The 15,118-nt window shown below is 53.7% G+C and overlaps 1 protein-coding gene across 1 annotated transcript; it reads left to right on the forward strand.

Moving 5' to 3' along the window:
- Window positions 1-1,375: 1,375 nt before the first annotated feature.
- LOC137385073 (glutathione S-transferase P-like) lies at window positions 1,376-13,678 on the forward strand. The gene is made up of 7 exons (XM_068059815.1): window positions 1,376-1,549; window positions 2,716-2,751; window positions 2,943-3,049; window positions 4,328-4,415; window positions 4,921-5,024; window positions 9,489-9,596; window positions 13,316-13,678. Coding segments are annotated over exons 1-7 (633 nt in total). The 5' UTR covers window positions 1,376-1,548; the 3' UTR covers window positions 13,505-13,678.
- Window positions 13,679-15,118: the final 1,440 nt, after the last annotated feature.

Genomic DNA, 15,118 nt, shown 5'->3' on the forward strand with positions numbered 1-15,118 from the left:
CCATGGCTAGCATTTAATGAATTAATTCCTCTTTTGCGTCAGTCTGTGTATATATTATGAGGTGGAATGCATCACAAGCTGGTGTCGACTTTATAATGGTGATAGCCAATGCATTGCAGAACCTCAACACCAGTAATTTTGCATCACTGTCCGTCAGGAGTGCAGAATAGAGCACAAAAAAACACAGCAAAATCTAGAAAAACAATGGGGAGAGCAGGAAGATTTCTAAAAGACACTCCACAAGGTGAGTTCAAACTTTCTTTGATTGAGACACAGAGCAGAAGCTCGATACACACACACACACACACACACACACACACTGTCAGGGTAATGTAGAGGGAGCTCTACACTGTATCTAACTCGTACTGTAACTGTCCTGGGAGCACTCGACGCTGACACTGGGTATAAAGTGGGGGGGACACACTGTCAGGGTAATGTAGAGGGAGCTCTACACTGTATCTAACCCGTGCTGTACCTGTCCTGGGAGCACTCGATGCTGACACTGGGTATAAAGTGCGGGGGACACACTGTCAGGGTAATGTAGAGGGAGCTCTACACTGTATCTAACCCGTGCTGTACCTGTCCTGGGAGCACTCGATGATGACACTGGGTATAAAGTGGGGGGGACACACTGTCAGAGTAATGTAGAGGGAGCTCTACACTGTATCTAACCCGTGCTGTACCTGTCCTGGGAGCACTCGATGCTGACACTGGGTATAAAGTGGGGGGGGGGACACACTGTCAGGGTAATGTAGAGGGAGCTCTACACTGTATCTAACCCGTGCTGTACCTGTCCTGGGAGCACTCGATGCTGACACTGGGTATAAAGTGGGGGGGGACAGTGTCAGGGTAATGTAGAGGAAAACTCCATCACCTCATGCTTCTGAATTTTCTCTTACAGATCACCCAGTTGAAAATTGCCAGCAATCCATTTACCAAGTGATTCAGGAATGGAGATCCAGATGATTGGTCGGTCGATATTGATACGATTATATTAATAGCAGAGCATTAATAGGAGGTTATTAATTTGGAGGTTATTAATAGGGACTTTCTCTTCCATTAGTTTTCCTGGGAGATGGCTGAATATTGCCCTGGTGTAGTGGGAAGGAGTACAGTTTGAAAGTTAACACTACAGACTCACAGCAGTTGGGGGATATTTCTAAAGAATGGGTTATATAAACAAAGTGATTGATGAAAACGCTACATCATCAGGGTGCGCCGCGGTGCGCACACGGTCTCAGGCCCTCTGCGCAGGCAGAGATTCCAATTGTGCACATGGATTGTGCTAATTCATGGCTTGTTCCTTAGCAACTGCCCCTCCTCCGCTCCTCAAAGTGAGGAATTCTGCACTTGTGCCAATTCTGGCCTGACTGCCAGGTTGTCAAACCGCTTTGCCGGGGGCAAAGGGTGCAATCTCTGTCTCTCTCTCCTCTAACACGCTTGGCCACATTTGCACAGTTGGAAGAAAGCGTTTGCCTGCAAAGAACCTTCCGGAATTCTGTCGCAGGTCTTTTCTGTCTTTGCTTCACTTTTGAGTTTTTGTCAATCAGTAAGTTTGAGCTGAATACGATCTGGTTTGTTTTGTGTTTGAGTGAGTGACGAACAGGATTTCAAACTTTGCAAATTCTTTTGCAAGACTTTCTCGGCCTTGTTGATCGAAGTTTAAAAAAGTTTCATTCAGTGTTCTCTTACCCCATTCCCTCACCCTCTCTCTCTGTCTGCCCCTCGCTATCTTTCCTAACCTCTCTCTATTCCTTCCCCCTCCTTCCCCCTCTTTTCCCCTACTTCCCCCTCTCTCTTCCTCCTCTCTCTTCCACCCCTCTCCTTCCCCCTCTCTCTTCCACCCCTCCTTCTCCCTCTCTCTTCCCCCTCTCTCTTCCCCCCCTCTTCTTCCCCCTCTCTCTTCCCCCCTCCTTCCCCCTCTCTCTTCCCCCCCTCCTTCCCTCTCCCTCTTCCCCCCTCCCTCTTCTCCCCTTCTTCCCTGTCTCTCTTCCCCCCTCCCTCTACCCCCCCGCCTCTTCCCTCCCCCTCTTTCTATCCTCCCCCCCTCCCCCTCTCCCTCCACCTCTCTCTTTCTACCCCTCTCTGTCTCTCCTTTCTCTCTCTACATCCTCCCTTTCTACCACTCCTTCCCTCTCTGTTCCCCCATGTCTGTATCCTCCCTCCCTCTCCGTTTCACCTCTCTATCTCTCCTTTCCCCCCTCTCTACTCCTTCCTCCCTCTCTACCCCTCCTTCCCTCTCTATCCTGCCTCTCTCTATCTCTCCTTTACCTTCTCTCTACTCCTTCCTCCCTCTCCACCCCTCTTTCCCTCTCTCTCTGTCTCTCCTTTCCCCTCTCTACCCCTCCTGCCCTCTCTCTCTTCACCCTCTCCCCATCCTCCCTCTTTCCCTCCCTTCCCCCTATTTCTCCTTTCCCCTCTCTCACTCTCTCCCACCCTCTCAACTTCTCCCTCTCCCCCTCACTCCCTCCCTCTCTCCCCCTCTGCTGCTCCCTTCCCTTCTGCTCTCTTCCCCTTCCCGTCACACTCTGCCTCTCTCAATCTTCCCCCTCTCAACCCTCTCTCTGCCCCCTCACTCTCTCTGCCTCCCTCAATCTTCCCCGCACCCCCCTTCTCTCTCTTCCCCCATTCTCTTCCTCTTTTTTCCTCAGGAGAGATGGAGAGGAAAGGTGTTGAACCGATTTTAACCCTTGGTTTCCCCTTTTTCTCTTCCAGTGTCGAATTACACCATCACCTACTTCCGGGTCCGAGGTAAGGTCCCATTTAGCCTCACGGATTTGAGTGGATGGGGTTTGGCATAGAGTGGGGGCAGCGATGAAGGAGTGGGGTGGGTTGCGTGGGTTGGGTTTGAGGGGAGGGGCGGATTCTCTGAGCTCTGATTGACTGATGGACCATGTGTTTGTGTTTCACCCTTGCCCCACTCCCTCCCGCCTGCCCATCAGGCCGTTGCTCGGCGATGAGAATGCTGTTGGCCGATCAAAGCCAGACCTGGAAAGAGGAGGAGATAACAATGGAGCAATGGACAGACGGAGCCTTAAAGAAATCATGTGTGAGTGGGGACGCGGAGCAGCGGAGTTATTGCGTTTCAGGATCTAATTGTGCACCGGCAAATCCGCACCCCGCCACCCCCACCTTCACGCTGCACACACACAGCAGGAAAGGCCCAGGCTCCAATCCCCGGCCTAGTGCTAAGTTGGCCAATCTCAATCCCGGTCTGGTACTGAGCTCCATCCCCAGACCCCACCCCTGTCACAGCTCATCCGCTGCTGAAACCCTCATCCCTGCCTCGGTCACCTCCAGACTTGAGTATTCCAACACTCTCCTGGCTGCTCTCCCACATTCTACCCTCCGTAAACTTCAGATCATCCGAAACTCTGCTGCCCCCCCTGCCCCGTGTCCGAACTCACAGCGAGTCCCGTTCACCCCTCACCCCCTGTGCTCACTGACCCACACTGACTCCCACTCTGGCCCATATAGTACTACCTATCTCTGTAACCTCCTCCATGCCCTACAACACTCCCTATCTCTGTAACCTCCTCCAGTCCCGACAACACTCCCTATCTCTGTAACCTCCTCCATGCCCTACACATCTCCCTATCTCTGTAACCTCCTCCATCCCCTACAACCCTCCCTATCTCCGTAACCTCCTCCAGTCCCTACAACCCTCCCTATCTCTGTAACCTCCTCCAGCCCCTACAACCCTCCCTATCTCTGTAACCTCCTCCAGTCCCTACAACCCTCCCTATCTCTGTAACCTCCTCCAGCCCCTACAACCCTCCCTATCTCTGTAACCTCCTCCAGTCCCTACAACCCTCCCTATCTCTGTAACCTCCTCCAGCCCCTACAACCCTCCGAGATCTCTGCGCTCCTCCAATTCCGGCCTCTTGAGCATCCCCCGATTTTAATTGCTCCACCATTCCCGGCCGTGCCTTCAGCTGCCTGGGCCCTAAGCTCTGGAATTCCCTCCCTAAACCTCTCCGCCTCTCTCTCTCTCCTCCTTTAAGATGCTCCTTAAAACATCCCTCTTTGACCCAGCTTTTGGTCACCTCTCCCGAATATCTCCTTATGCGGCTTGGTGTCAGATGTTTTTCATAATGCTCCTGTGAAGTGCTTTGGGACGTTTTATTTAAAGGTGCTATTTAAACACTTGTTGTTGTTGTTGTTGTTGTAAGGCCATCATCCCTCTCAGGACAGTCAATGATCTCCCAACAACAAATCCGACAAAGAATAGGGCCCGAAACTGGTGGTTGCAAATGGTGGGTGTAAAACGTCCCAATTCTTTAGCCAAAAACACATTTAACCAACACCACCAACACCTTCCTTTCAGCTTTTCGGCCAACTGCCCAAATTCCAAGATGGCGACTTCGTGCTGTACCAATCCAACGCCATCCTCCGTTACCTGGGCCGCAAACACAGTAAGTATGTGGAAAAATCTGCGCACTTCATGAACCTAATCTACAGGCCTAGAATATAACCCTGGATCAATATACATACTAATATATAGCCTGAGGCCTACCCTACGGGCTGAACCCTGAGGCCTACCCAACGGGTTGAAGGCTGAGACCTACCATACTGGCTGAAGTCTGTGGCCAATCCGACTGGCGACAGCCTGCGGCCTACTGTTCCAGACTGGCAGAAGCCTGACACCCATCCAGCTGGCTGAAGGCCAAGGCCGACTGATCCCAACTGGTTGACATCTACGGCCTGTTCAACGGCCTGAAGCCTGTGGCCTACTGTTTCAGCTTGGGTGAAGCCTGTGGCCTACTATTCATGACTGGCTGGAGTCTGGGGCCTACGGGACTGGCTGAACCCTGCAGTATACATGTCGGGCTGCGGCTTGAGGCCGACTGCTGGTCTCTGTTGTTCAATTCAATTCTCCCATCAGTGAGGCACCCATTTTGGCATTTTTGTTTGTTCAAGACTTGTACGGGAAGGACGTTAAAGAGGCCTCGCTGATCGACATGGTGAACGATGGAGTTGAGGATCTACGTATAAAATACATAATGTTCATCTACAGAGAATACGTGAGTTGTACTTAGCAACAAAAGTTCCAAGGGAATCTTTCTCTCAAGCTGGGTGGTGGCTGGAATATAAAGGAGTTGACGTTACATTATAGTTTATATAACATTCCAAGTAACGATGTTCTGTTCAGGACACCACATATCAAGAAGGATATACTGTCTGAGCTTGGGGTTGGAAGTACAGATTCAAGGACTGAAAGGGTTAAATGATGAGGCCGGGTGACAGACGAAGCTTGTATTCCCTCGCCTTTAGAAGACAAAGGGATGATCTAATCGAGGCGTTGAAGATGATTAAAGGAATTGATAGGTTCGATAGAGAGAGAGACTATTTCCGGAAGTGCGGGGGACGGTGGGGGAGTGCGGAACCGGGGGGGCAGAACGTAAAAAGGAGAGCCAGGCTGTTCAGGGGTGATGTCAGGAAGGACCTCTTAACACAACACAAGGGGGAGTGGAATCTGGAACTGCAGCACTCCCTCAGTACTGACCCTCCGACAGTGCAGCACTCCCTCAGTACTGACCCTCCGACATGCAGCACTCCCTCAGTACTGACTCTCTGACAGTGCAGCACTCCCTCAGTACTGACCCTCCGACATGCAGCACTCCCTCAGTACTGACTCTCTGACAGTGCAGCACTCCCTCAGTACTGACCCTCCGACAGTGCAGCACTCCCTCAGTACTGACCCTCCGACAGTGCAGCACTCCCTCAGTACTGACCCTCCGACAGTGCAGCACTCCCTCAGTACTGACCCTCCGACAGTGAAGCACTCCCTCAGTACTGACCCTCCGACAGTGCAGCACTCCTTCAGTACTGACCCTCCCACAGTGCAGCACTCCCTCAGTACTGACTCTCTGACAGTGCAGCACTCCCTCAGTACTGACCCTCCGACAGTGAAGCACTCCCTCAGTACTGACCCTCCGACATGCAGCACTCCCTCAGTACTGACTCTCTGACAGTGCAGCACTCCCTCAGTACTGACCCTCCGACAGTGCAGCACTCCCTCAGTACTGACTCTCTGACAGTGCAGCACTCCCTCAGTACTGACCCTCCGACATGCAGCACTCCCTCAGTACTGACCCTCCCACAGTGCAGCACTCCCTCAGTACTGACCCTCCGACATGCAGCACTCCCTCAGTACTGACTCTCTGACAGTGCAGCACTCCCTCAGTACTGACCCTCCGACAGTGCAGCACTCCCTCAGTGCTGACTCTCTGACAGTGCAGCACTCCCTCAGTACTGACCCTCCGACATGCAGCACTCCCTCAGTACTGACCCTCCCACAGTGCAGCACTCCCTCAGTACTGACCCTCCGACAGTGCAGCACTCCCTCAGTACTGACCCTCTGACAGTGCAGCACTCCCTCAGTGCTGACCCTCCGACATGCAGCACTCCCTCAGTACTGACTCTCCCACAGTGCAGCACTCCCTCAGTACTGACCCTCCGACAGTGCAGCACTCCCTCAGTACTGACTCTCTGACTGTGCAGCACTCCCTCAGTACTGACCCTCCGACAGTGAAGCACTCCCTCAGTACTGACCCTCCGACCTTGCAGCACTCCTTCAGTACTGACCCTCCGACAGTACAGCACTCCCTCAGTACTGACACTCTGACAGTGCAGCACTCCCTCAGTACTGACCCTCCGACAGTGCAGCACTCCCTCAGTACTGACCCTCCGACAGTGCAGCACTCCCTCAGTACTGATCCCCGGACACTGCAGCACTCCCTCAGTACTGACCCTCCGACAGTGCAGCACTCCCTCAGTACTGACCCTCCGACAGTGCAGCACTCCCTCAGTACTGACCCTCCGACAGTGCAGCACTCCCTCAGTACTGACCCTCCGACAGTGCAGCACTCCCTCAGTACTGACCCTCCGACAGTGCAGCGCTCCCTCAGTACTGACCCTCCGACAGTGCAGCACTCCCTCAGTACTGACCCTCCGACAGTGCAACACTCCCTCAGTACTGACCCTCCGACAGTGCAGCACTCCCCCAGTACTGACCCTCCGACAGTGCAGCACTCCCTCAGTACTGACCCTCCGACAGTGCAGCACTCCCTCAGTACTGACCCACCGACAGTGCAGCACTCCCCCAGTACTGACCCTCCGACAGTGCAGCACTCCCTCAGTACTGACCATCTGACAGTGCAGCACTCCCTTAGTACTGACCCTCCGACAGTGCAGCACTCCCTCAGTGCTGACCCTCCGACAGTGCAGCACTCCCTCAGTACTGACCCTCCGACAGTGCAGCACTCCCTCAGTACTGACCCTCCGACAGTGCAGCACTCCCCCAGTACTGACCATCTGACAGTGCAGCACTCCCTCAGTACTGACCCTCCAACAGTGCTGCACTCCCTCAGTACTGACCCTCCGACAGTGCAGCGCTCCCTCAATACTGACCCTCTGACATGCAGCACTCCCTCAGTACTGACCCTCCGACAGTTCTGCACTCCCTCAGTACTGACCCTCCGACAGTGCAGCGCTCCCTCAGTACTGACCCTCCGACAGTGCTGCACTCCCTCAGTATTGACCATCTGACAGTGCAGCACTCCCTCAGTACTGACCCTCCGACAGTGCTGCACTCCCTCAGTACTGACCATCTGACAGTGCAGCACTCCCTCAGTACTGACCCTCCGACAGTGCTGCACACCCTCAGTACTGGCCCTCCGACAGTGCAGCGCTCCCTCAATACTGACCCTCTGACAGTGCAGCACTCCCTCAGTACTGACCCTCTGACAGTGCAGCACTCCCTCAGTACTGACCCTCCGACAGTGCAGCACTCCCTCATACTGAACCTCCGACAGTGCAGCACTCCCTCAGTACTGACACTCTGACAGTGCAGCACTCCCTCAGTACTGACCCTCCGACAGTGCAGCACTCCCTCAGTACTGACCCTCCGACAGTGCAGCACTGCCTCAGTACTGACCCTCCGACAGTGCAGCACTCCCTCAGTACTGACCCTTCGACAGTGCAGCGCTCCCTCAGTACTGACCCTCTGACAGTGCAGCACTCCCTCAGTACTGACCCTCTGACCGTGCAGCACTCCCTCAGTACTGACTCTCTGACAGTGCAGCACTCCCTCTGTACTGACCCTCCGACAGTGCAGCACTCCCTCAGTACTGACCCTCTGACAGTGCAGCACTCCCTCAGTACTGACCCTCTGACAGTGCAGCACTCCCTCAGCACTGACCCTCCGACAGTGCAGCACACCCTCAGTACTGACCCTCCGACAGTGCAGCACTCCCTCAGTACTGACCCTCCGACAGTGCAGCACTCCCTCAGTACTGACCCTCCGACAGTTGTGCACTCCCTCAGTACTGACCCTCCGACAGTGCAGCGCTCCCTCAGTACTGACCCTCCGACAGTGCTGCACTCCCTCAGTATTGGCCATCTGACAGTGCAGCACTCCCTCAGTACTGACCCTCCGACAGTGCTGCACTCCCTCAGTACTGACCCTCCGACAGTGCAGCACTCCCCCAGTACTGACCCTCCGACAGTGCAGCACTCCCTCAGTACTGACCCTCCGACAGTGCAGCACTCCCTCAGTACTGACCCACCGACAGTGCAGCACTCCCCCAGTACTGACCCTCCGACAGTGCTGCACTCCCTCAGTACTGACCATCTGACAGTGCAGCACTCCCTCAGTACTGACCCTCCGACAGTGCTGCACACCCTCAGTACTGGCCCTCCGACAGTGCAGCGCTCCCTCAATACTGACCCTCTGACAGTGCAGCACTCCCTCAGCACTGACCCTCTGACAGTGCAGCACTCCCTCAGTACTGACCCTCCGACAGTGCAGCACTCCCTCATACTGAACCTCCGACAGTGCAGCACTCCCTCAGTACTGACACTCTGACAGTGCAGCACTCCCTCAGTACTGACCCTCCGACAGTGCAGCACTCCCTCAGTACTGACCCTCCGACAGTGCAGCACTGCCTCAGTACTGACCCTCCGACAGTGCAGCACTCCCTCAGTACTGACCCTTCGACAGTGCAGCGCTCCCTCAGTACTGACCCTCTGACAGTGCAGCACTCCCTCAGTACTGACCCTCTGACAGTGCAGCACTCCCTCAGTACTGACTCTCTGACAGTGCAGCACTCCCTCTGTACTGACCCTCCGACAGTGCAGCACTCCCTCAGTACTGACCCTCTGACAGTGCAGCACTCCCTCAGTACTGACCCTCCGACAGTGCAGCACACCCTCAGTACTGACCCTCCGACAGTGCAGCACTCCCTCAGTACTGACCCTCCGACAGTGCAGCACTCCCTCAGTACTGACCATCCGACAGTGCAGTGCTCCCTCAGTACTAACCCTGACACAGTGCAGCACTCCCTCAGTACTGACTCTCCGACAGTGCAGCACTCTCTCAGTACTGACTCTCTGACAGTGCAGCACTCCCTCAGTACTGACCCTCCGACTGTGCAGCACTCCCTCAGGACTGACCCTCTGACCTTCATCTTTTCAATTTCTCACAGGATACTGGGAAGGAAGCTTTCATCAAAAGCATCCCAGCAGAACTGAAACCCTTCGAAGATCTCCTGGCAAAAAATAATGGCGGGAAGGACTTCCTCGTGGGAAATAAGGTCGGACGCACAATCTTAACTCTATCTAACCCCGTACTGTATCTGTCTGAGGAGCAATCAATGCTGACACTGGTTATAAAGTGGGGGGGGGACACACTGTCAGAGTAATGTCGAGGGAGCTCTACACTGTATCTAACCCCGTACTGTACCTGTCCTGGGAGCACTCGATGCTGACACTGGGTATAAAGTGGGGGGGGGACACTGTCAGGGTAATGTAGAGGGAGCTCTACACTGTATCTAACCCGTACTGTACCTGTCCTGGGAGCACTCGATGCTGACACTGGGTATAAAGTGGGGGACACACTGTCAGGGTAATGTAGAGGGAGCTCTACACTGTATCTAACCCGTACTGTACCTGTCCTGGGAGCACTCGATGCTGACACTGGGTATAAAGTGGAGGACACACTGTCAGGGTAATGTAGAGGGAGCTCTACACTGTATCTAACCCGTACTGTACCTGTCCTGGGAGCACTCGATGCTGACACTGGGTATAAAGTGGGGGGGACACACTGTCAGGGTAATGTAGAGGGAGCTCTACACTGTATCTAACCCGTACTGTACCTGTCCTGGGAGCACTCGATGCTGACACTGGGTATAAAGTGGGGGGGACACACTGTCAGGGTAATGTAGAGGGAGCTCTACACTGTATCTAACCCGTACTGTACCTGTCCTGGGAGCACTCGATGCTGACACTGGGTATAAAGTGGGGGGGACACACTGTCAGGGTAATGTAGAGGGAGCTCTACACTGTATCTAACCCGTACTGTACCTGTCCTGGGAGCACTCGATGCTGACACTGGGTATAAAGTGGGGGGGACACACTGTCAGGGTAATGTAGAGGGAGCTCTACACTGTATCTAACCCGTACTGTACCTGTCCTGGGAGCACTCGATGCTGACACTGGGTATAAAGTGGGGGGGACACACTGTCAGGGTAATGTAGAGGGAGCTCTACACTGTATCTAACCCGTACTGTACCTGTCCTGGGAGCACTCGATGCTGACACTGGGTATAAAGTGGGGGGGACACACTGTCAGGGTAATGTAGAGGGAGCTCTACACTGTATCTAACCCGTACTGTACCTGTCCTGGGAGCACTCGATGCTGACACTGGGTATAAAGTGGGGGGGACACACTGTCAGGGTAATGTAGAGGGAGCTCTACACTGTATCTAACCCGTACTGTACCTGTCCTGGGAGCACTCGATGCTGACACTGGGTATAAAGTGGGGGACACACTGTCAGGGTAATGTAGAGGGAGCTCTACACTGTATCTAACCCGTACTGTACCTGTCCTGGGAGCACTCGATGCTGACACTGGGTATAAAGTGGGGGGGACACACTGTCAGGGTAATGTAGAGGGAGCTCTACACTGTATCTAACCCGTACTGTACCTGTCCTGGGAGCACTCGATGCTGACACTGGGTATAAAGTGGGGGACACACTGTCAGGGTAATGTAGAGGGAGCTCTACACTGTATCTAACCCGTACTGTACCTGTCCTGGGAGCACTCGATGCTGACACTGGGTATAAAGTGGAGGACACACTGTCAGGGTAATGTAGAGGGAGCTCTACACTGTATCTAACCCGTACTGTACCTGTCCTGGGAGCACTCGATGCTGACACTGGGTATAAAGTGGGGGGGACACACTGTCAGGGTAATGTAGAGGGAGCTCTACACTGTATCTAACCCGTACTGTACCTGTCCTGGGAGCACTCGATGCTGACACTGGGTATAAAGTGGGGGGGACACACTGTCAGGGTAATGTAGAGGGAGCTCTACACTGTATCTAACCCGTACTGTACCTGTCCTGGGAGCACTCGATACTGACACTGGGTATAAAGTGGGGGGGACACACTGTCAGGGTAATGTAGAGGGAGCTCTACACTGTATCTAACCCGTACTGTACCTGTCCTGGGAGCACTCGATGCTGACACTGGGTATAAAGTGGGGGGGACACACTGTCAGGGTAATGTAGAGGGAGCTCTACACTGTATCTAACCCGTACTGTACCTGTCCTGGGAGCACTCGATGCTGACACTGGGTATAAAGTGGGGGAGGACACACTGTCAGGGTAATGTAGAGGGAGCTCCGCACTGTATCTAACCCGTACTGTACCTGTCCTGGGAGCACTCGATACTGACACTGGGTATAAAGTGGGGGGGACACACTGTCAGGGTAATGTAGAGGGAGCTCTACACTGTATCTAACCCGTACTGTACCTGTCCTGGGAGCACTCGATGCTGACACTGGGTATAAAGTGGGGGAGGACACACTGTCAGGGTAATGTAGAGGGAGCTCCGCACTGTATCTAACCCGTACTGTACCTGTCCTGGGAGCACTCGATACTGACACTGGGTATAAAGTGGAGGGGACACACTGTCAGGGTAATGTAGAGTGAGCTCTACACTGTATCTAACCCGTACTGTACCTGTCCTGGGAGCACTCGATGCTGACACTGGGTATAAAGTGGGGGGGACACACTGTCAGGGTAATGTAGAGGGAGCTCTACACTGTATCTAACCCGTACTGTACCTGTCCTGGGAGCACTCGATGCTGACACTGGGTATAAAGTGGGGGACACACTGTCAGGGTAATGTAGAGGGAGCTCTACACTGTATCTAACCCGTACTGTACCTGTCCTGGGAGCACTCGATGCTGACACTGGGTATAAAGTGGGGAGGGGGACACACTGTCAGGGTAATGTAGAGGGAGCTCTACACTGTATCTAACCCGTACTGTACCTGTCCTGGGAGCACTCGATGCTGACACTGGGTATAAAGTGGGGGGGACACACTGTCAGGGTAATGTAGAGGGAGCTCTACACTGTATCTAACCCGTACTGTACCTGTCCTGGGAGCACTCGATGCTGACACTGGGTATAAAGTGGGGGACACACTGTCAGGGTAATGTAGAGGGAGCTCTACACTGTATCTAACCCGTACTGTACCTGTCCTGGGAGCACTCGATGCTGACACTGGGTATAAAGTGGGGAGGGGGACACACTGTCAGGGTAATGTAGAGGGAGCTCTACACTGTATCTAACCCGTGCTGTACCTGTCCTGGGAGCACTCGATGCTGACACTGGGTATAAAGTGGGGGACACACTGTCAGGGTAATGTAGAGGGAGCTCTACACTGTATCTAACCCGTACTGTACCTGTCCTGGGAGCACTCGATGCTGACACTGGGTATAAAGTGGGGGACACACTGTCAGGGTAATGTAGAGGGAGCTCTACACTGTATCTAACCCGTACTGTACCTGTCCTGGGAGCACTCGATGCTGACACTGGGTATAAAGTGGAGGACACACTGTCAGGGTAATGTAGAGGGAGCTCTACACTGTATCTAACCCGTACTGTACCTGTCCTGGGAGCACTCGATGCTGACACTGGGTATAAAGTGGGGGGGACACACTGTCAGGGTAATGTAGAGGGAGCTCTACACTGTATCTAACCCGTACTGTACCTGTCCTGGGAGCACTCGATGCTGACACTGTGTATAAAGTGGGGGACACACTGTCAGGGTAATGTAGAGGGAGCTCTACACTGTATCTAACCCGTACTGTACCTGTCCTGGGAGCACTCGATGCTGACACTGGGTATATAGTGTGGGGGACACAATGTCAGGGTAATGTAAAGGGAGCTCTGCAGTGTATCTAACACTGTGCACTGTGAGTGCTCTATACCGACTCTCACTCACGTTCCTCTCTCTCTCTGTAGATCTCTTATGCTGATTATAACCTGGTCGATATGCTTTCTAACCTTGAGGTGCTGTCTCCGGGTTGCCTGAAGGGCACTCCCCTGCTCAAGGCCTACGTGGATCGCATCATCTCTAGGCCTAAACTCAAGGCCTACCTGGAATCTGATGCCCACAAGAAGGTCCCCATCAATGGCAACGGCAAGCAGTGAACACGGGGATGAGTGGGCGGGAGTGGAGAGGCCATGGCAGAGACAGGGCACGTAGAGCTAGGCCCAGATAGGCCTCAGGACCTTTCACTCTCTCCGCACCGCACTGCGCAAGCATGGCATCGCGATGGTTGTCACGGTTACTCGAGTTTGAAATAAAGCAGCCCCTTCTGTAAACCTTTCTGTTGTCAAGCGTTTTATTGTTTTGTCTTCTCTCCTTCTCTCTCCCTATCTCTCTCACAGGCCGTGTTTCCCTCAAACACACCTCACTCCCACCTCACTCCCGTATGGACTCCACAGTATCCCATACCCTCACTCAAGGATCCATTCCTCGCTCACAAAGTTGTTCAGTACAAGGTGTATGTGTGGGTCTGTTCTCTATAATACACACAAGGCACGGTCCCAGCCTCCACAACACTCCCTATCTTTGTAACCTCCTCCAGCCTCTGCAACACTCCCTATCTCTGTAACCTCCTCCAGCCTCTCCAACACTCCCTATCACTGTAAACCCCACCAGCTTCTACAACCCTCCCTATGTCTGTAACCTCCTCCAGCCCCAAAACCCTCACCAGCTCTGTAACCTCCTCCAGCCCCTACAACCTTCCCAATCACTGTAACCTCCTCCAGCTTCTACAACCCTCCCTATCTGTGTAACCTCATCTAGCCCTTACAACCCTCCTTATCTTTATCACCTCCTCCAGCCTCTACAACACTCCCCACCTTTGTAACCTCCTCCAGCCTCAACAAACCTCCCTATCTCTGTAACCTCCTCCAGCCCTGACAACGCTCCCTATCTCTGTAACCTCCTCCAGCCTCTACAACCCTCCCTATCTCTGTAACCTCCTCCAGCCCCTACAATCGTCCCTAACTCTGTAACCTCCTCCAGCATCTAAAACCCTCCCTATCTCTGTAACCTCCTGCAGCCCCTACAATCCTCCCTAACTCTGTAACCTCCTCCAGCCCCGACAACCTTCCCTATCTCTGTAACCTTCTCCAGCCTCTACAACCCTCCCTATCTCTGTAACCTCCTCCAGACCCGACAACCCTCCCTATCTGTGTAAACACCTCCAGCCCCTACAATCCTCCCTATCTCTGTAACCTCCTCCAGCCTCAACAAACCTCCCTATCTCTGTAACCTCCTCCAGCCCCTACAATCCTCCCTAACTCAGTAACCTCCTCCAGCATCTACAACCCTCCCTATCTCTGTAACCTCCTCCAGCCCCTACAATCCTCCCTAACTCTGTAACCTCCTCCAGCCCCTACAATCCTCCCTATCTCTGTAACCTCCTCCAGCCTCTACAACCCTCCCTATCTCTGTAACCTCCTCCAGTCCCTGCAACCCTCCGAGATCTCTGTGCTCCTCCAATTCCAGCCTCTTGAGCATCCCCCGATTTTAATCTCTCCACCATTGGCGGCCGTGCCTTCAGCTGCCTGGGCCCTAAGCTCTGGAATTCCCTCCCTAAACCTCTCCGTCTCTCTCTTTCCTCCTTTCAGATGCTGCTTAAAACCTGCCTCTTTGATCGAGCTTTTAGTCACCTGTCCCGAATATCTCCTGATGTGGCTCGGGATCAAATATTCTTTGGATAACCACTCCTGTGAAGTACCTCGGGACATTTT

This window comes from Heterodontus francisci, chromosome 28 (genome assembly GCF_036365525.1).
Source record: "Heterodontus francisci isolate sHetFra1 chromosome 28, sHetFra1.hap1, whole genome shotgun sequence".
Taxonomy (NCBI): domain Eukaryota; kingdom Metazoa; phylum Chordata; class Chondrichthyes; order Heterodontiformes; family Heterodontidae; genus Heterodontus; species Heterodontus francisci.

What these genes read in the sequence shown, in the direction of transcription:
- LOC137385073 (XM_068059815.1), top strand. An exon ending in TTACCTGGGCCGCAAACACA is followed by an intron (nt 4,416 to 4,920) that starts GTAAGTATGTGG and finishes TGTTTGTTCAAG; the next exon opens with ACTTGTACGGGAAGGACGTT. An exon ending in TGTTCATCTACAGAGAATAC is followed by an intron (nt 5,025 to 9,488) that starts GTGAGTTGTACT and finishes AATTTCTCACAG; the next exon opens with GATACTGGGAAGGAAGCTTT.